Raw genomic sequence first — 20,959 nt, 5'->3', positions numbered from 1 at the left:
TTTTTGTCCAACACTTCAACTGTGAATATTCTTAGTATTCTGTTCAGTAAGAATATATTATTAGTTATTATTAATTAAAGGACAAGCTGTTGTCTTGTGGTTAGAGAACTGGATTTACAGTAAACTAGATCTAGAAAAAAGGGTACGATGGCTAATATGCAATAGAATTGTGTGGGGTGTCATCTTGAGGCTTATACAGAAAGGAAGGAGGACCCGTGCAAACTGTCAAATTAAGGTCTTCCTAAAATGCGTTAGTTTGATGTGCCGTTGATTACCTGCTGATGGGTGAGCTGTGCTCAGTGAGGGACACCAGCAGTTTAAGAGCATACATGGGTACTGGATCTGGCTCCAGGAGCAGAGTCACATACCTGCAGAGAGATGTGCTTTAAACAAGCTATGCAATATGTGTTTTGACATAAGACAGACATTTTGACATAATTCTGTGTATATGTGTCAGTTCAATAAAAAAAAAAAAAAAAAAAACAAATGAGAAAGAGAGCAGAATGCCGTGTTTGCATGGTGTCTGTGCTGCTCTGTTTGTGTGTGCACAGACAACAGTGCCGGAGTTCCGAATTGAGGTCTCTTTCGTGTCTTTTTGAGCGTAAATGGCTTCAAATCACTTCAATGTTTAAACTGACAGGACCTAAAACAGATGCAAATGACAAACTTTTGCTCTATGATGGTGAAACTGTGCAATTATTCCAAGAATTAATACTTTTAACTGTGTTTCTATGTGTCATGAAATGAGTAAGCAATTGAGAAGGCTAACATTCTGTCTAGCGTGAACACAAGTGTGTCTACAGTGAGGAAAATATCTATTTGAACACCCTGCTATTTTGCAAGTTCTCCCACTTAGAAATCATGGAGGGGTCTGAAATTGTCATCATAGGTGCATGTCCATTGTGAGAGACATAATCTAAAAAAAAAAAAAAAAAAAAAAAAAAAACAAATCCAGAAATCACAATATATCATTTTTTTTTAACTATTTATTTGTATGATACAGCTGGAAATACGAATTTGAACACATGAGAAAATCAATGTTATTATTTGGTATAGTAGCCTTTGTTTGCAATTACAGAGGTCAAACGTTTCCTGTAGTTTTTCACCAGGTTTGCACACACTGCAGGAGGGATTTTGGCCCACTCCTCCACACAGACCTTCTCTAGATCAGTCAGGTTTCTGGGCTGTCGCTGAGAAACACGGAGTTTGAGCTCCCTCCAAAGATTCTCTATTGGGTTTAGGTCTGGAGACTGGCTAGGCCACACCAGAACCTTCATATGCTTCTTACAAAGCCACTCATTGGTTATCCTGGCTGTGTGCTTCAGGTCATTGCCAGCAGCCATATCACCCTGTAGCCCGGGCTGAGCCTGGTTAGTACCTGGATGGGAGACCTTCTGAGAAAGCCAGGTTGCTGCTGGAAGAGGTGTTAGTGAGGCCAGCAGGGGGTGCTCACCCTGTGGTCTGTGTGGGTCCTAACACCCCAGTAAAGTGATGGGGACACTATGCTGTCAAAAGAGCACCGTCCTTCGGATGAGACGTTAAACCGAGGTCCAGACTCTCTGTGGTCACAAAAAATCCCAGGATGTCTTTCGAAAGAGTAGGGGTGTAACCCCGGCATCCTGGCCAAATTTGCCCAGTGGCCTCTGTCCATCATGGCCTCCTAATCATCCCCATATATACACCAATTGGCTTCATCACTGTCTCCTCTCCACCAGTAAGCTGATGTGTGGTGAGCGTTCTGGCTCAATATGGCTGCCGTCGCATCATCCAGGTGGATGCTGCACATTGGTGGAGGTTGAGGAGATTACCCCCCCCCCCATTATTAATTATAATTCATAATTAATAATGAATTATTATTATTATTATGTTGGAAGACCCAACCTCGACCCATCTTCAATGCTCTAACATTGAATTCCCCAAAATCTCGCAATACATGGCCCTGGTCATCCTCTCTTAATACAGTGAGTACAGTACTACAACAATTATAGTATCTATTGTTGCAAGATTGTTTTTTACTGTTCAAAACAGTAGTCAGTGAGTAATTTAAAATATTAAAACGAGCATACCCCTAAAATACTACAATTATTTAAATCTACTTATTAAAACTCACCAGTAATCATTTTGCAATTAATATTAGTGGCAGTAAGAGTAAACTGTTGCTGATTAAATGATGTAAATGTAAATTGTCTTGTTATGACAATTGTATTATTATCACTGTCTTGCAATATCACTGTCAATTAGTTTATAATTTAGTAGAATATTGTCATATCCAGTAAAATAATAATGGTTGGACACAATCATAGTTTCAATAAATAGAGAGGACGGAGGAGTAAACAGAGAGAGCAGAATATAGGTAAGTGAGTGGTGAGTCTTACTGTGGCAGCAGGGCCTCAGAGATGAGCGTTAGCAAGCGAGTGTTGGAGGAGATGCCTTCACCTTCCCACTCTCCCTCTCGTTCATCTCTCTCTCTCTCCTCCACCTCGTCTTGGCTCAGCAGCAGCAGCAGCGTGATCTCTGACAGCACACGCAAACTCACAATACGCCATTCCACTGGGACACACACACACACACACACACACACACACACACACACACACACACAAAGGGTTACATGTATACTTACTCATATACAAAATTATAAATCAACATATTCATAGCTCATATTCAATGGAAAAGTGATGTTCCTGATCTTAAAAACCTTTAGCATTAAAGGTTTACAATTTATGTGAGCCTACTGCCTATCAATACATTTCTTTAACCATATAAATAAATACATTTGAGAAGAAGAACAACAATAAGAAGAAGAAGAAGAAGAAGAAGAAAAAAAAACATCAAATGAAAAGGAAAAACTGGCAACATTTTTAGTCACTACATAATAATTTTTTTCAACTTTTTCCACTGTTATGTGTCCTGTATTATGGCTCATTTCCACTGAGCGGTACGGTACGGGTCGGGTCTGTAAACCATGATCTGGCTTGCGTTTCCACCGCCAACAGTACCCTTACTTGATAGGCGTGGTGTTTGCCGGAAAGACGCGATCAACGTCATTTTCGCGCGAAGAAGGCGACATAGTAAACAACAATGGATGACATACGTAAGATCTTGTTCTTGCTTCTCGGGATGTTTGTTACAAGAAACAAGCGCTGGCATTACGCATTTCTCAATATTAAGTAGCCTACACAAAGTCCGACTCAGCCAGAATGACTCCTGAGGACGCGAGTCCAGTAATTCTGCTAATGGAACAGCGCGTTCTTGAATGCGCCACTCAGCTCGCTCTGCTATCCGGTTATCTGCTCCGGTTATCTCTGTATGTACATTTTAGGCAACAATAAAACGAAATATGTTATAAAACACCACTCTGCTTCTTTTCGATTTCAAACATTATAAGCACACAAATGTGGTTCAGGCAACGTATAGCCTATTGATTATATTCAATCACTGCTTATGTACGACATATATTTATAACAAAGCTAAATATAAAACACAACCCTGCCTCTTTTCGTTTAAATTGAAAAATATTAAACATATTCCAGTCAATATGTAATGTATTGCAAATTGCATTGGTACCAATGTTGCAATAAACAACATTACAGATGATCTTGTAATAATAAAAAAAAAAATGACAAAACTATCTCTTTTTGTTGAATCTCAGTTTTATCAATAATATCCATTATAAAAGTATAAGTAAAAGGTACAAAAAGATGTACAGTAAAACTTTAATAACATAAAGAAAACAATTCAGGCAAATATACAAATTCAGCGCTCAAATATGAAACTTCACTTAGCCTTCTGCCAAAACGAACGAATTATAGATTCAAGAGACCAAAGACCAAAAGATCGCCAAGACGAATTATATCTCATGTTCAACCTCTACAGAGACGTCCGAGTCAGCGGCAAACATCAGAACGACTAGCCGAGGAAAGGCTGTTCCAGGCGGGGGACACGAGCGCGAGCGTCCGGTGATTGATGGAATGGATCTCAGTCAAATTATCATAAATCTATAAATAAACCACAGATTTGAGCTTTAAAAAACTACATTCTCACCTGAAAAACTCTTAAAACTACATTTCGTGACACAATAACAGTAGTATTATTTCAACTGTATATTAAAAAATGGCGCACACGCAAGTGACGATACTCTGTCAACCAATCACCGTTCTCCAGTGAGTCTAGCTCCACCTTGTAGTACAGTACCACTGTGCTAGATACCCCAATGGAAGGGTACGGTTCAGCTTTTTGGTACCATTCACAACTGTTGACAGTGGAAACGCAAATAATTGCATACCATGCCGAATTGTACCGTACCGCTCAGTGGAAACAAGCCATTAGTGTCATCCATTGACCAAAATCCATGTTAATACCAGATGTAAACAGGGCCAAACAGTGAAACAATCATAAACCTTTCATTTGAATGTTTACTGTGAGAAACATTTTCAATATTTCTAATTTCCACCATCAATGAAGAACATGTATGAAAAATATAAAAAAATCTCACTATATGACACATGCATTAAAGTATACTTGTCATGTTATATAGTGAGATAAAGGAGTGTCATTTTAATCAAATAATGTTCAAAATGTTTCCTTCAACGTACTTTCTACTTCACATACTTCTACTACATAATACAGAATTCTCCTAATATAAATGTATAACAACGGTTGGACATTTTTATTTGACAAATAACAAACTAGTGGGAGTGTGAAAATGAATTCTACAAGAGCCATTTCACAAACTTCCAAATGTGTTGTTTTGATGACTTTTATATGAGTAGGTGTGTCAAAACTTGACTTGTGTATAATTATAGTGTATAATTGTCTTATTTGCCGTTGAAGTGTGTTCTCACCGTTCTTACTGAAGGCCAGAGACGTTAGTGGCGGTACAATCAAATCCACAACCTTAGGGAAACAAAGAGAGAAGTGCATTATTCTAAAAGTGAGAAATCTCACCTATATGCTCTTAGTCTCACCAGACCACACACACGCACACACTTGCATGGTGTGAGTGAAAGTGAAACAGCTGGAAGCGGAAGGCTGAGAGAGTGCTCTGAACAGCTCCAATTTGCATGGAAATGTGATGTCAGCTCTGCCCTTTGATCATAGAAAGTGTGTTCCAACAAAAGGCCTTACGCCAGCTCTTTTGAAAATTAGAATCAGGTTTTACAATTATTACCAACTACAATCAGCCGCACGGCAGCAAATGTTGCACACAGGTGTCTTAATGTGGATGGCTGTGGGCATCTCTCAAACAAAGGATTTTACTCTCGGTGACTGCAAGTGAAAAGAACACCAAAGAAGCATATTGTAAAGGTTATCTATGGATTTTTCTTTCTCTATTGTAAGACACATCTTTGATCTCTTGGCCGCTCCTTATGAGAGGATTGTCGTGAATGTCAGTATAATGGTAATTCTTTCTTGAGCTTAGTTGAGGTATGTTTGAACATTAGAATTAGTGAGTTGTCTACCTAGAGTCATTATATGGGTCAATGACGAATAAAAGTGTCCTTGATTTAAAAAAAAAAGTTCTTAGTAATACACTCTTTGTATTCATGTTGGTTTCTAAACAAAAGTTGAAATGAAATGAAAATCTCATGATGTAATGTATGTGTCCTTGAGTGTTTTGAAAAGCGCCTCTAAATAAAATGCAGTATTATTATTATTATTATTATATTAAAAGTAGGGGTGTAACAATATATCGTGCAACAATATATATCATTGATAGTGACAATATGTATTATGTATAGTTCAGCCAAAATTTAATTGAAGTGTTCATAATTTTACTGTGTAAATACTACACTAAACTACTATATATAATGATGAATATAAAGTATAGCAATGCAAAGGGGGGATATTTGAGGGTTCTGATAATGCCAAATGACTGATGTTACCAGTATGTGGCCTATATTATTTGAAATATATCTAGTCAGTGACAGAGTGAAAGCATATTCATCTAAATAACCTTGTATTTTCAGCTTCAGAATCATGAATATTTTTATTCTGGTGTCTCTATTGTCCTGTGCATTGGTTTTTCAGCACCAAGTCCAAGCCTATTCATTTACACACCCAATGCAACACTATAGGCCATTGCATACTGAGTCCGAATTTTTCGAATGCGTTTCTTCGTATTCGTGATTGGGTGGCTCTGAATTTTCAAAACACCATTAAAACACCATTCAAACTGCTCGTTACGGATGCGAAAAACGCAGAAAATCAAACCGGATTCGATCTTTTTTTATGATGGACGAAAGTTTCGGTTTGCAGTGTGCAAGCGTGATTGACATAACGTGAGGTCGTATTTATTTTTTAACGAGCGAAAATTTCGGACGCAAATGGCCTTAAAGGGATACTACACTTTAAAAAAAAAAAAAAATAGGCTCATTTTACAACTCCCCCAGAGTTAAACAGTTGAGTTTTACCGTTTTCGAATGTATTCAGCCGAATATCTGATATTTAGAAGAATATCAGTAACCAGACAGTTCCTGGTCTCATTGACTTACATAGTATATTACAATGGAAGTCAATGAGACCAGAAACTGTCTGGTGAGCCTATTTCCAAAAAAAAAAAAAGGTGGAGTATCCCTTTAAGTGTACCATTTTACTCAGCAGAACAATTATCGTTAAACTTTTATCATATGTCTTGGAGTATCGCAATAATATTGTATCGTGAGTTCAGTATCGTGATATGTATCGAATCGGGACATGAGAGTATCGCTCCACCCCGAATATTAAGTGATACAGCACGCCGCAAGCACAGTATGACACAACAGGAAACTTCCTTTTTCTAAGGTGTGAGACCTTTTTATTTAGTTACAAAAATAACATTAGAATAATGACACTGACATATAGCCTGACATCAGATACTGAATCAATTCTACCCCTTACCCCTTCACTTTCCCCTTCCCCTCCGTTTTGCGCGTCCACGTGAAGGGGTAGGGCTGTCCCAATTCTCTTTTGGTTGGAGGGGGAGGGCTAGGGTGAAGGGCCAGATAGCCCTTCAAACGAAGATTTTTCGGGAGCACACTTCAAACGAAGGGGTATGAGAAGTGTCACTGCTAACCCAGGCTGGCTGCCCAAGCGACAAAGGAGACCCATAAATTTAAGTATTTGTGGCTTTAATAAGTATTATAATGACAAATAATGATTTGCTTTATGTTACATTCAATATTGTGTTCATATTTACGGTCAGTTTCTTCACAGAAACGTTTGTAAAAAAATCGCTAAAATTACTGTAGTTTGCTAGTGATAGTCCCGCAACATATTTTCGTCGTCTCCGTTGTTTCCTGCGAACTTCACAAGATGCAAGAAAATAGCTGTAACCCATGCGACTGAGATAACTGCAGCTGTCGACGGGATCTTGGAAGTTGTGATAAACATCGGCGCATATCCTGTGACGTAGGCGCTAGCGACGACTTATAATGACGTTTAACGGAGGCGTAGTGGTGTCCCATTTCTTAGGGGAATATTTTCACCCCTACGCATTGCCACTCTGTTTCAAGGGTCAAGGGGAAGGCGAAGGGGTAGGGCTAGGGGAAAGGGAAGGGGTAAGGGGTAGAATTGGGATTGGCCCTTAAACTGCGTCTGACAGAAGAGTCAACAGCTTTCACATTGCATAAGGAAAAAAAAAAATGATTGCGTCTTTGTCCGCGTTTCTTTTTGACTACAAACTCACAAACTCATGACCCACTCAAAACGGTCTTGCGAAACACTGCTATAGAGCATTTTTGGAGGTCAAACTGAACTTAGTTGGCAAGCGAGACAGCATTTTGCACAGCCTTACTGTCTATACCCTCATGAATATAAGTTCCAATAAGCTATGGTCATTCACATTATATGGAGTGAATGTGATCTAATGACTCCTGGCAAACTGTAATTAAGATGCCTTCTCCTATTATAGAGTATCAGAGAACCTGTGTCCTCTCAAAGCTTCCTGATGCATCAGTCCTACAGAACGCACGTCAATACTCATTACAAAAGCCTCACACACAGAGAAATACAAACTCCCTTCACTCCTGAGTGATTTCCTGTTGTTGAGAGGTTTGTGAGAATAATGGTGCTGGGCAGAGGGGAGCCGTGGTCTCTCAGTTGTAGCTCCATTAGGCGTGAGGATGTGAGAGTTAGACGTGAGTGTAGCCCCAGCTGCTCTCATACACAGCTTGATATATTGTTTTTTGTTAGCCTGTCCTTAAAGATGGAAAGTTTTACAGACTGCATGGGGCCAAATAGAGAGTTTTAGAAACTAACTTTGTGAGAACATTTCCATCAACACCTTGCACACACTCTTGCAAACAGGGTTTGTGAAGTATGTACAAAAGTCCCATTACACGATGTAACTAAATGCTGTTGGACAGAAGCTTAAATAATTTATAAAACACTAAATTACACGCAGAACATCAAAGAGTGGTGCATATACTCACAGTGCAGTGATAGAGGCTGAGAAGAACGGGATGCTGGGAAATGGCCTCCACTGCAGATAGAGTGTTTCTGATCAGCTCCTCAGATGCTGCTTGACCTGTTATTTTTTTTTTTTTTAAAGAAATGATCATAGAAAGCATAAACGTAGGCAAACAACAGTAGTACTTCCAAACAATTCATTTGAATGGCTGGGGGGGAAAAAATACAGTGGAAGACTTCAATAATTTTCCTACATTTGATCTACTGGCAAACAGCATGTCTGGTAAATTGGAGCTAAATTACATTAGAGAATGCAGTTCATGCAAGACAGGTTTGAAGTAAACAGCAGAGAAAGAGAGAGGACGTCTTGAAAATATTAGATTACTAAAATTGCAAAAAAATAAAAACCTACCTATAGCACTTCCCAAACTGGTCTCATTAGAGTCAATGGAGGTTATGTGATTCTTTCCATAATTAAAGAGAGAAGAGATATTAAAATGACACATTTGAATATATATTTTTTAATATTTATGTACTTAATTTTCACTGAGATGTTATGAACAATAACGTGGTGATATCATATTTTGGACATGTAAAATAGTAATAGGTGTATTTGGATTTTTAAAATGGCCAATGGCAATACTGAAATATGTAAAGCAGGATGTCCAATGTGTCTAATGTAATTAATTGAAAGACACACAATTGATGAATTTAAACAAACACTTATTTTTCCACAATTTGTCCAAACAACTATATTTGGAAACAATACATTTGTAAACACGATATACACTTCAATTCAAAATCTTGAAATCTTGGGAATACATGTTTTTATTCAGCAAGGATGCATTAAATTGATCAAAAGTCACAGTAAAGAAATTTACAAAAGATTTCTATTGCATATAAAATGAATTAACTATTCAAAGAATCAAAAAAAAAAGAAATATTAAACAGCACAACTGTTTTCAACATTGATAATAATACGAATGGCTGCTTTGTCATTACATGAAGAAATTACATTTGAAAACAATTATTTGAAATTGTAAAACTATTTCACAATTTGACTTTTTCGGATTTCTTGATCAAATAACTGCAGACTCGTTAAATAGAAGAGACTTCTTTCAAAAACAGCAACAAAAATCTTACCGACCCCAAACTTTTGAACAGTATAGTGTCTGTTTACTGTATATAACAAATGATTTTTTTTAGAAAGGAAATATTTACAAGAGATTTTAATTTTAAACTGAGACACTCACCAGCAGTTTCCCAAATTTGATGAGAAAGGCCTCAGTCACCACCTGGGGTCGGAAGATCTGTCAAACCAAACAGGCAAAGTATGAAGACATTTAGATTTAGAGAGAAGCTTTACCAAACCTACAACACTGTACAACATTGCTATTCAGTACCGTCGAGTCTTATTTCCTTTGAGTGCCACCGAAAACTGTCAGTCTTCACTTGAGCTTTAGCAGCAATGAAGTCTTATAGTTGTCTTGAACACAGCCCAATGCACGCTCTAGATTTCTTTCATCGTACAGCAAAATCGGCAGTCTCGGATCTATTAAAGCATCATGCTCACAGACGGCCGATAAATTGCCTTTGCAATGAATCTTCTGGCAGGTTCAGAATTTCCGGGCCACTTTCCTGCAATCTAACTGCTCCTGCAACGCTCAACGCTGTCAATTGTGACTTAAATCCCAGCTACGATGCGCATCGTATAGTCTGACATAAGGACGTTAATGTCGCTGAGGAATGTCATCGTCAAAGTCTGCCGTGGGCTTTACCCAAGATCTCATGCGGGACACATTGTACTGTACAATCTGACAAGCAATGTTCGTGAAGGACAGCAAAAACCGCAAAATGTTCAGCCGGTTTAAGAGAAAATGTTATAAAGCTCTACTGTTCTGTCAGAGGACATTTTTCCCATCATGCACCATTTCGACTAAGCAACAGAAGATGCAGGGCTTGACGCTTACTTTTTTTCTCCCAAGGAGCACAAGTTGAAAAATTTAAGAGCACATAAAGAAAACTGTGGAATGTAAATATATCAAATAATGTGCGTTTCCTTAATAAATGGATATAAATAGATCTTTAAAAGCCAAATGAATTAATTACGAAAAGTACACTAGTTTTAATTTTTTTTTAAATTCAAACTGTATTTAATAATTATGTAATTATTTATAGGGCTACTTTATAAACAATATGGGTCTGATGGGTCAACCAACACAAAAGCTACAAGAGCTTATGTTGAATTAAATGCCAGATACAGCTTGTGTAACAAAATACCAATAACAACCAGGTAGAAAAAAAAATTATTTATAATATTGACCTTTTATTAATAAACAAGCCAGAAATACACGGTGACTCTTATTTTGAAATGTCTATGCTTTACTATTGCCGGTTGCTATTTAAAAAGATAATCGAGATAAAATATACACTACAATCATCTACAGCAGTTGTTCCCAAACTGGGTTACGCTTACCCCTGGGGGTTTTGAGGTGACAGCGGGGGTACGATAAGAAAAAAAATGCTGAGTTTTGCACTCATTTAATTCTGCCCCTCCTTAAAATAGCAAATCGAGCATGCATTTCTAACAGGCAAAATGTAAAACAGGCCTCTACTGTGTAAACAGGAAAATGGTAGTGCCGTGAAATGTCAAATACATTAATCCAATCAAAATAAAACATCTTCTGCGGTCAAATTGACTGCCTCCACACAAGTAGTGTGTACATATGATAGGTCGCTTGCAAAATATACTGCCGTTCCCGACAATTTAGCATTTATCCAGTAGCATGACGATCGAATATCACAGGCTGTGCATAAAGATTGCATAGCAAAGAGATCATCTTAAAACTCAAAGTCTCTTCGATACAAAAAAAAAAAAACATACCCGGAATATTCACATATTGCAAATGTGATATTTATTTTACAGTTTACACTTTGTTTCGATGGTCCACTTTAGACATTCTACATACTCTAAGGACCATTTTCAACTACATAAAAATCTAAACCTCAGTAGAGTATTAATAGACTGCAGGAAACTCTTGGGGTTAGAGTTCGGGTTCAAGTTAGTAGAATAAGTTGAATGAACAGTGGTTGCAAATTTACTTAAAGTCAGTAAAATGTCTGCTGGCTGACCATCAAAATAAAGCGTGAGGAGATATTAAGCAAACAAAGCTAGTTGACATGTAGTTGCAAAGTTACTTTTATTTAATACTAGTTAATACTTATTATAGAATGTATTATGGAAAGTGTGAAACAACTGCAGTTGATCTGGACAAACTGTTTCATTAGAAAGATTAAATACACCAGCTTCAATATTTGTCCACTGTTTATATTAATGTCAGGAGTGCAAAATAATCGGTAGCTTATGATATTTTGAATAGAATAACAACACGCATTCATATTCAATCAGGTCTGCTGAAGTTTCTTTGTGTTCAAATAGCTCCACTTAACAATGTCCATTAGGGCTCCAAAAGTGAGACAAAAATTAGACAGAATCATCATTTTTGTTCATTATCCAGTGATTTATGCAATCTGATGATCATTAGGGGCTTCCTGCGCTGTGCTTTCACTTCCCAGATAAATGTTTCTACACATAAATCATAAATAAACACACGATTACGACAGTATGTGATTTCCATTAGGTTTAGGGTATTTTGATATCTATAAAGGATGTTTACATTAGAGTATGAGTTTTCTGGCTTTTTGTATCACCAGGGCTTGACATTAACTTTTTTTGCTTACTAGCCATTGTGGCTAGTGGTTTTCCAAAATTACTAGCCACGCAGCACTTTTACTAGACACATTTTTGTAGTTGGAAAATTATGTTTTACATGATTTAAGTTGTCAACGGGGCTTAGAACGTGCTAAAATGTACTAATATTGTCGTTAGCTCTGATAAGGTTGGAAAGCAACTTTTTGAAATCATGTTATCTATTAAGATAAACATAACATAGCTTCTTATTGTATATAATAAAAGTGCTACATAGTGTTTTTTTTACAGCAGTAAATACTGTACGGAGTAGAACAATTATCTGCATTAGAAACAATGAGAAAACAATACATTATTTTTTATAAGAAAAAATCCACAATTAAGGCAACAGGATTACAACTTTATACAGTTCTGGGGACTTTGGATTGTTTGTTTTGCATCAGCATTTTCTCAGAGGTCTGACTTAATAATTATCAATATGAAGCTCTGATAGCTCAGAGTAACTGGAGATATCTCCACCTGAAACAAGTATAGGACTAGGTCTTTATTTTCCAGATTATTCACAAACACATCTTCTGTTTTCTCTCATGGCATGATTAATTTTATTAAAACATAGAATTAGCCAACCTCTGGAAAGATAGTTGTGATATGGCGTGACAAGGGCAGCCCTGCTAGTAGTTAAAGACTAAAACAGTCTTGTTTTCATGAGACTAAAACAGGCCACAGTCCGAAGGCCAGTCCGCGAGTTTAATCTCCGCGTGTCTAATGTCGTTCAAGAGGATTCACGAATGGACCAATGAGCAAACACTAGACTATGTGCAGGTAGTAACCTACTCATGGGAGTTGTAGTGTCGTAGTGTCATCTTGCCAGGGACGTGCGCAGACACTTTGAGGGGCTGGGGCTCAAAAAAGGGCACTTCTCATAATTGCTAGATACTTTTATATATTTATTTATTACTTATAACTTTTTTTAAACAAAAAAGTAGACTACATATATAACAGTAGATATATATATATATATATTTAAAAAGTTAATTAATTTTGTCTTCCTCAAACTCGCGCAACTCTGACTTTTAAACAATATATTTAGATTTAAAAAGTTAATTAATTTTGTCTTTCTCAAACTCACACAACTCTGACTTGTTTTGAAAAAAAAAATATTTAAAAATTTTATTAATTTTATCTTCCTCCAACTCACGCAAATGTTTCATTTTCAAAAAATCAGTTCACACAGAAACCATGGTCCCCTTAGTATTCAGGTTTATAGCAGCAAAAGAAACCATGCCACAATGTGCATGTTTTCTATGCTACTAGTTTCAATCAAGTATTTTGATACACCTGATGGTGACATGGACTTAGTTTCAGATTTGAGGGAGGACTGTATCATCATCATCATCATCATCATCATCAAATAAAACCTTCAAAATCCACATTCAGATGAAGTTTGTTTTAAATCTACTATCCTCCATCTGTTTGCATCTGTAGATTTCTTCTAAATTCACCAATTTAGATTTAAAAATGTCAGGGGGAAAGACTATTGATGTATGTTATCCATTAACTTTAATAATAAGATTTGTAGGCCACAAGTCATAAAAAACGTCCGGATTTTTCATACAAGGTCATAAATTACATTTAGCCACGTCAAAATGATATGCTCATTCATTCATTTTCGCGATATATTTTTTCTCGATAAAACGATATCAAGTTCGAGTCAATATCGTCAATCGGAACGAAACTCATTTGAACGGTGCGCGCCTCACGGACTGTTTATCCGCTCGGCTCAAAGTCCAAACGGCAGTGCAGCGCGAGCAGACGCACTGATTACTCTGATCGACGCTTCAGAACTCCTGAACTGATATTTAGAGACTCATTCAATAAATATATTTGTTTGACAGGGAAGCTGTGCGCAAATAGTAAAATATATTTTTGTTCAAAAAAAAAAGCACCCCATAAAAAAGGGCACGTATCTCCAGGATTAAAAAGAGCAGGTGCCCAAGCCCCCTTTGGTGTCTATGTGTGCACGTGTCTACATATTGCAATTCGTTTGTTTTGTCAGATGTCTTTTGACATTAACTTTTTTGCTCACTAGCCAATGTGGCTAGTGGTTTTCCACAATTACTAGAGTTTACGAGAGTTCAAGAGATTTCCACGACGTATGCGTGAGAACTGCGTTCTTATTCTACTACTGAAGATCGCAGTTCTCGCGCATGTGTCGTGGAAATCTCTTGAACTCTCGTCTCAGGCCTACAAGGAAGAAAAGGAATAGTGGAATAAAGTCATTATTATTATTATTATTTTTTTTTTTTAACATTTTCTTCATTGACCTTTTGGGCCATCAAGTTTCGATCCCTTAGGCAACAAAACATGATTTTTTTCCCCAAACTAGCGTGCCGATTCCCAGCCCCCCATCACCATGAAACGAGCCATCCAATTAAATGTGAGCTTAGCAGAACCGCTGCTGTAGCACAAAAGGTCGAGAGTGGTAGCACTGTTTTGAAAACCAGTAACCACCACTAAATACAGAAGAAAAGTATTCCGGAAAAGAGAAGAAAATGGATGTTGAGCTCTTGTTGACATTTGTACCTGAAACAGATTTATTCTCACATTTACTTGGGCTACGTTCACACAGCATGCTGAAACGACCTAATTCCGATTTTTTTGCCCCTCTGCGACCTGTATCTGATTTTTTCATGACAGTCTGAACGACACAGATCCGATCTTTTCAAATGCGACCCAGGCCACTTGGGTATGTGGTCTAAATCCGATATGAATCTGATCTTTTGAAATGCGACTTCAATCTGAACGGCCAGGTCACATATATCCGACCCGCACGTCATTGCACGCACCTGTAGCTAGCCAATACACGCTAACTCCAACGCGTTTCTGCACTGTTATGGGCCGCTGCAGACGTGTCTCTTCGCCAGTGTTGTGCCTGAACGCGTTCATATACTGTATTACTACCTGATGAACATTACTGTGAACACGTTCATTCTGGTGTCTGTGAACGTGCGCTCTCTCAGTATAACTTCGTACAGTAGGGTGCCAGATTGATTTCTATAGAGCCTTCCAGGCGAAAACCTGGCTAAAACACATGTAAACATGCCTTAAAATGTAGCGAAAAAACACCCAATCTGGCAATACCAGCCACCAGTGCCGCACCGCGGCCGCCGGTGACAAAGCAAGGAGCGCCGAGGACGCGCACTATCAATTAAACGGGGTTTATGGCGAGCCTCGGTGAGGATCGGAAAAATCTTACATTTATGTGCAAACGTTGCCCGTCGATAAAATAATTGTTGTCTGTGTTTGTATATGGGCTGTGGCAATAATAATAATAAAACAAAAGCTCACAACATATGGAAAAAAAGGACTATTCCGCAAAAAACAAGTGACGTCGTTGACCGTTGATTAATCTTCTGCGCATGCGGGTCACTTCTGGGTCATTTCACGTTCACACAGGAGATCACAAAAGGTCGCATTTAATTGGAAATGTGAACGGCCTTGCAAAAAAATCTAATTTTTTCAAAAAATCGGTGTGAACGTAGCCTTGGATATTTCTATACAGAATATCAGTTCTATTCATTTTTCACTGAATTATGCAATTTAAAGAGCAATGTCCATTTTCTTTCATGTGAGTCAAGAGAGCATGTTCACTCTAGATCTGAATATTATAGATGTTTCGTTGCTATGATACGGAATATCCGCAGCACAGTTTATTTGTAACTGATTTCGCAGATAATTTGTTTCATACTAAACATTTATTTTTCATCCATTTTGTTCGGTTAGCTCTGCTGGTTGATGTCGTTGTACAGAAAGAATGTTGTGACAGTTGGTCGGTGTGCTATTAGTCCCGCCCCTCCACTTTGATTGGACAGTTGAGTAAAAAGTGACAGTGATGAGCGCTGCGTTTCATCGAAAGTTGAACATTTTTCAATTCTCGGCAACCAGTAAAAAATGTTGGGGCGCTTGGCGATTCAGCGTGAAAAAAAACGCTCACCATCTCGTTATGCTCATGGTGTTTAAAAAACGCGCCGCTACCATTGAAAACAATTAAAAACATACGCCAGACACGTGGAAAAACGTTTTGGTGGACACACGGCCTTAAGCATTATAGATACTCTGTTTTTCTGGTGTAGTAGCAAACTTTATCTTAATTTAATTCTGCATCTTGTAGAGCGGATAATGTTAAAGCCAAGCATAAATACCTACGAGATACATGTATGAGGAAAAACGTATTGTCAGTCAGCGTCATCTAACGTGCAGGCGTGTATTAGCCAAAGATACAGGGGGATGTTAATTGCCTCAGGGGGTTTGACACTGATCTACAGCATATTACAATGTAAACACCATTAATTCATCAACAGTATATCATCATTTGTTTTAATAAATGCACAGGTATTCATTGATTGTGAACAGCTTTGAAACCACAAGCCGCACTTTCTTTTTATTCGCACACATATTCTCCAAGACACAATGCACATTCAAAAACATCTCATTTTAGAAGCAAATGTGAGTAAAATGCTTGCACCGTCGAGCCCTGAGATGTGGTGTGTTCCATTTAAAATGTCATATTAGGATGTGATCCTCCTCTCTGGAGGACTTCAGTGCTGATGTGAGAATGAGGGGGTTCATGTTTTGTGCTATAGGACCATAATGATGCTAGATCAGAGGTCATAGACCTGGACTGTGAGCTCTTATTCGCTCTGGTCTCTGAGAAGCACACTGGATCTGACCTCAGCACTGATCCCCGTGACTGATGAGTGGTGGAGTGTCAGCGTAGTGTGTTGCTGTCAGTGAAGCAACAGGCCAGAGAGACAGATGAGACCGCGGAGAGGGCTCATCGCATGAATGTATGTATGGATGCACAAACACACAGGCATGCTCTCACATTACAAGAACATGACACCTCTCAGATAAATACAGAAGAATACACATAGCAGCTGAGGAGATCACGCATACTGGGCTCAAGGGCATGAGGAGGCCAGTGAAGTCTCAAAGATGCAGACCATCCTGCTACTGGGAAGACAACCAGCTATGGCCTGCAGCCTTTTACTTAATATCATAAGACACACACACACACTGGTTGTTGTGTAGCCAGACTATTGACTGTAGGCATGAAGTCTAGCCCACACTGCAGCTTATTCTAGCCAAGATCCACCTACTTAGGCAGGAAGGGGTCGAATGACTGACAAAAGTTTGGACAAAAGTTTTTTTTTTTTTTTGTTACTATTTTCAACATCTTGAATGGAAGAATGTGAATTATTTAGAGACCAAAATGCTAAATTAAAATCGCTAAAATATTTCAGCTTCGTCAAAGTTGCATTTTATCAGCAAACTTTGTGAGAAGCTTCCTTTTTAAAATGTATTGAAGAAGAATAATAGTTTTTTTTAGAAATATTAATACATTTTATAGTGTAAATCTGCCCTAAAAAGGGGTTGGAATGTTTTTTTGAAAATTATTTTATGCTCACCAAGGCTAAATATATTTGATTAGAAATAAAGTAAAAACAGTAAATATGTGAACTATTATTAGAATTCAAAACAACTATTTTCTATTTCAATTTCAGCAGCCATTACCGCAGACTTCAGTGTCACATGACCCTTCAGAAATCATTATAATATGCTAATCATTATACATTCTTTTTGTGGAAACCATGATACATTATTCAGTATTTATTTCATCATAAGAGTGCAAATGTCTTTACAGCGATTTTTAAAAAATTAAAAAAAAAATAATAATTTATTTCAAAATAATTATGTATATATATACTCTATATGAAAATTAAGGTGTATGATTCCCAGTAGGTCAAAAAAAAAAAGAAAAAAAAAAAAAAAAGGAAGGCTAACACTTTCAACTTCGTGGCTAACAATTTCATTTCCCAGAATTTGTTAGCCACAGCCAGCAAGATTGAGGCTGGCAATTTTGGAAAAATATTTGCCATATTTGAGTACATTAAGCATTAGACTGCCAGTGAGCGGTCAATTTGGGGATGTGCTGTCTGAGGCTGGCACTACACCAACACAACTCACTGTGAGGACCATTAAAGCAGGCAGACACACTGGTAACTGCCTATTACCACTCTAACAGCCCACTGCAGCTCTGTGTTAATGGACTTCAGTGTATCCTCCTCAGATGAGTTAATGACAGTGGAACTATCAGACAGACAGCTCTATCAGCTCCGACCCCTTCAAATGAGACGACTCAATCTGCCACTGAGTCTCCATGGCAAATCCTGGCCAAATGTAAAAGCCTATTTAATCAGCAGAGAGACTCATCAACTCTGCACACTGACAAACATCTTTCTCTGAAAACACCAGATCCCTTCATATTAATTTTGGCGTGACTGAGAGTGTCAGAAGTAAATCCAATTTTGCACTGTTTGGCAACTAGTAATAATCTCATGTATGTTTATGTGTGTGTGTAAATGTGTGCGTTAAAGCTGCACCGAAAAGCTATTTAATAGATCATTCTGACGCAGACAGTGATTACACACAACGCGTGACAGGCAGGTAAAAGGACATCCTTCCTTTATTTTCTGTGCAGATGAAGACGTTTAATAAAGTGAGTAAGAGTGTCTGGAAAGGTTATTTTGTAGTTAGTTTAAAAGTCACAAAATTATTCACAAATTTACTCTATTCAGACTATCTCTACAGTGGGGCCAGAAAGTATTTAGTCAGCCACTGATTGTGCAAGTTCTCCTACTTAGAATAATGACAGAGGTCTGTAATTTTCATCATAGGTACACTTCTACTATGAGAGACAAAAAAAAAAAAAAAACAAGGAATCACACTGTAGGATTTTTAAAGAAGTTATTTGTAAATTATGGTGGAAAATAAGTATTTGGTCAATAACAAAAAATTCTAGAGCAGTGATGTTTCGGGGCTGTCGCTGGGCAACACAGACTTTCAACTCCCTCCACAAATTGTCTATGGGTTTGAGGTCTGGAGACTGGCTAGGCCACTCCAGGACCTTGAAATGCTTTTTACGGAGCCACTCCTTCGTTGCCCGGGCGGTGTGTTTGGGATCATTGTCATGCTGGAAGATCCAGCCACGTTTCATCTTCAAGGCTCTCACTGATGGAAGGAGGTTTTGACTTAAAATCTCACGATACATGGTCCTGTTCATTCTTCCCTCAACACACATCAGTTTTCCTGTCCCTTTGCAGAAAAACAGCCCCAAAGCATGATGTTTCCTCCTCCATGCTTTACAGCAGGTATGGTGTTCTTGGGATGCAACTCTGCATTCTTCTTCCTTCAAACACGACGGGTTGAGTTTTTACCAAAAAGTTATTATTGTTACTATTTTGGTTTCATCTGACCACATGATATTCTCCCAATCCTCTTCTGGATAATCCATATGCTCTCTGGCAAACTTCAGACGGGCCTGGACATGTACTGGCTTACGCAGGGGGTCACGCCAGTCAGTGCAGGATTTGAGTCCCTCTCGGTGTAGTGTGTTACTTATGGTAGCCTTTGTTACTTTGGTCCCAGCTCTCTGCAGGTCATTCATCAGGTCTCTCCATGTAGTTCTGTTATTTTTGCTCACTGTTCTCATGCTCATTTTGACCCCACATGATGAGATCGTGCGTGGAGCCCCAGATCGAGGGAGATTATCAGTGGTCTTGTAAGTCTTTCATTTTCTTACAATTGCTCCCACAGTTGATTTTTTCACACCAAGCTGCTTACCTATTGTAGATTCACTCTTCCAAGCCTGGTGCAGGTCTACAATTTTCTTCCTGGTGTCCTTGGCCATGGTTGAGTTTGGAGTGTGACTGTTTGAGGCTGTGGACAGGTGTCTTTTATACAGATGTGTGCAAACAGGTGCCAATAATACAGGTAACGAGTGGAAGACAGAAGAGCTTCTTAGGCTGTGTTTACACAGAAACGATTCTGAAGAGAAAACGCAAAAGTGGCGTTGCGTCATAACTTCGTGAGCTTAGAATTATAAGGTTCTATCTCCGTTTCGGTTAGTTCTGAGATATTGAGCATCAAAGTTTTTACATCCCAGCTGGCAAAACTGTTATGTAGTATAATCTTCTATTATAGCTTTATCTATTAATCTTTTTTTTTTACAAAAATAACACCACACAGGCATTAATAAACACCTAATGGATCAGATTATGTCAAAAACTCAATTTTGACCAAAAGTGGAGATAGAACCTTATAATTCTAAGCTCACGACTTTTTATTCTGCGTTTAGACGAGCATTTTGTGTGGGAAATCCGCGTGCAAATGGTGACGCAAAAGTGTGTGAAATTCAATGTAGTATGCACTTCAGGCGGCTAGGAGTGCATACTACAACAACACCAAGTCCATGCGCCTGCGTACAGCCTTCACTGTCAAGCAGACTTTAGCGTTTTTACCGTTTACACGGGAACCCGGCGCTCACAGTCACACACCCCTGATTTCTCACGCTGAAGCCCGGTGGTCAAATGCCTGAAAGATGAGTTTATCTTTCTACCTGTTGAGCTACTCGTGTCATGATCGGCTAGTTATACCGCAAATTAGTTGAAATCTCCTGGAGTGCCAGAGCTTGTGCTCCACACCGCGTATCGCGTGTGCACGCACTCGGCAGAGAGGGAAAGCGAGCGAGAGACCACCTTGCGTGTACGGAGAGTTTTTCCATGTAATAAATGACCGCCCTTGAATAAATTAGGCTTTTACTTCACAGCTCAGGATGGGTAATGTCAATGGTATGGCCCATTTCAGTAAAATCTTATCTTAAAAAAAAAAAATAACTGTGACGTTTCCACGCAATGAAAGCGTTTTATTTCAAAGGTGGCCACGCAATGGCATGGCAGCTTTATCAATGGCTTGAGAGGTTTGACTCGAAACTGTTGCTTTCGCGATAGAGAGGTGGAGAGC

At 38.4% G+C, this 20,959-nt stretch overlaps 1 protein-coding gene across 2 annotated transcripts in view; it reads right to left on the bottom strand.

Moving 5' to 3' along the window:
* ulk4 (unc-51 like kinase 4) overlaps nucleotides 1-20,959 on the bottom strand; it is a 256,347-nt gene that overhangs the window by 120,485 nt on the left and 114,903 nt on the right. For both annotated transcript variants that reach the window (XM_089117516.1, XM_089117518.1), the window contains exons 25-30: nucleotides 9,642-9,698; nucleotides 8,801-8,852; nucleotides 8,412-8,506; nucleotides 4,845-4,896; nucleotides 2,376-2,550; nucleotides 276-368 (exon numbers count right to left, since the gene is read on the bottom strand). In XM_089117516.1, coding sequence (XP_088973642.1) covers nucleotides 276-368; nucleotides 2,376-2,550; nucleotides 4,845-4,896; nucleotides 8,412-8,506; nucleotides 8,801-8,852; nucleotides 9,642-9,698 — 524 coding nt within the window. The remainder of the gene's footprint in view (nucleotides 1-275; nucleotides 369-2,375; nucleotides 2,551-4,844; nucleotides 4,897-8,411; nucleotides 8,507-8,800; nucleotides 8,853-9,641; nucleotides 9,699-20,959) is intronic.

This window comes from Pimephales promelas, chromosome 12 (genome assembly GCF_988280905.1).
Source record: "Pimephales promelas chromosome 12, fPimPro1.hap1.1, whole genome shotgun sequence".
NCBI classification, from domain to species: Eukaryota; Metazoa; Chordata; class Actinopteri; order Cypriniformes; family Leuciscidae; genus Pimephales; species Pimephales promelas.
Note: the sequence above shows the minus strand (reverse complement) of the source record. Positions and strands in the feature narration are given on the sequence as shown.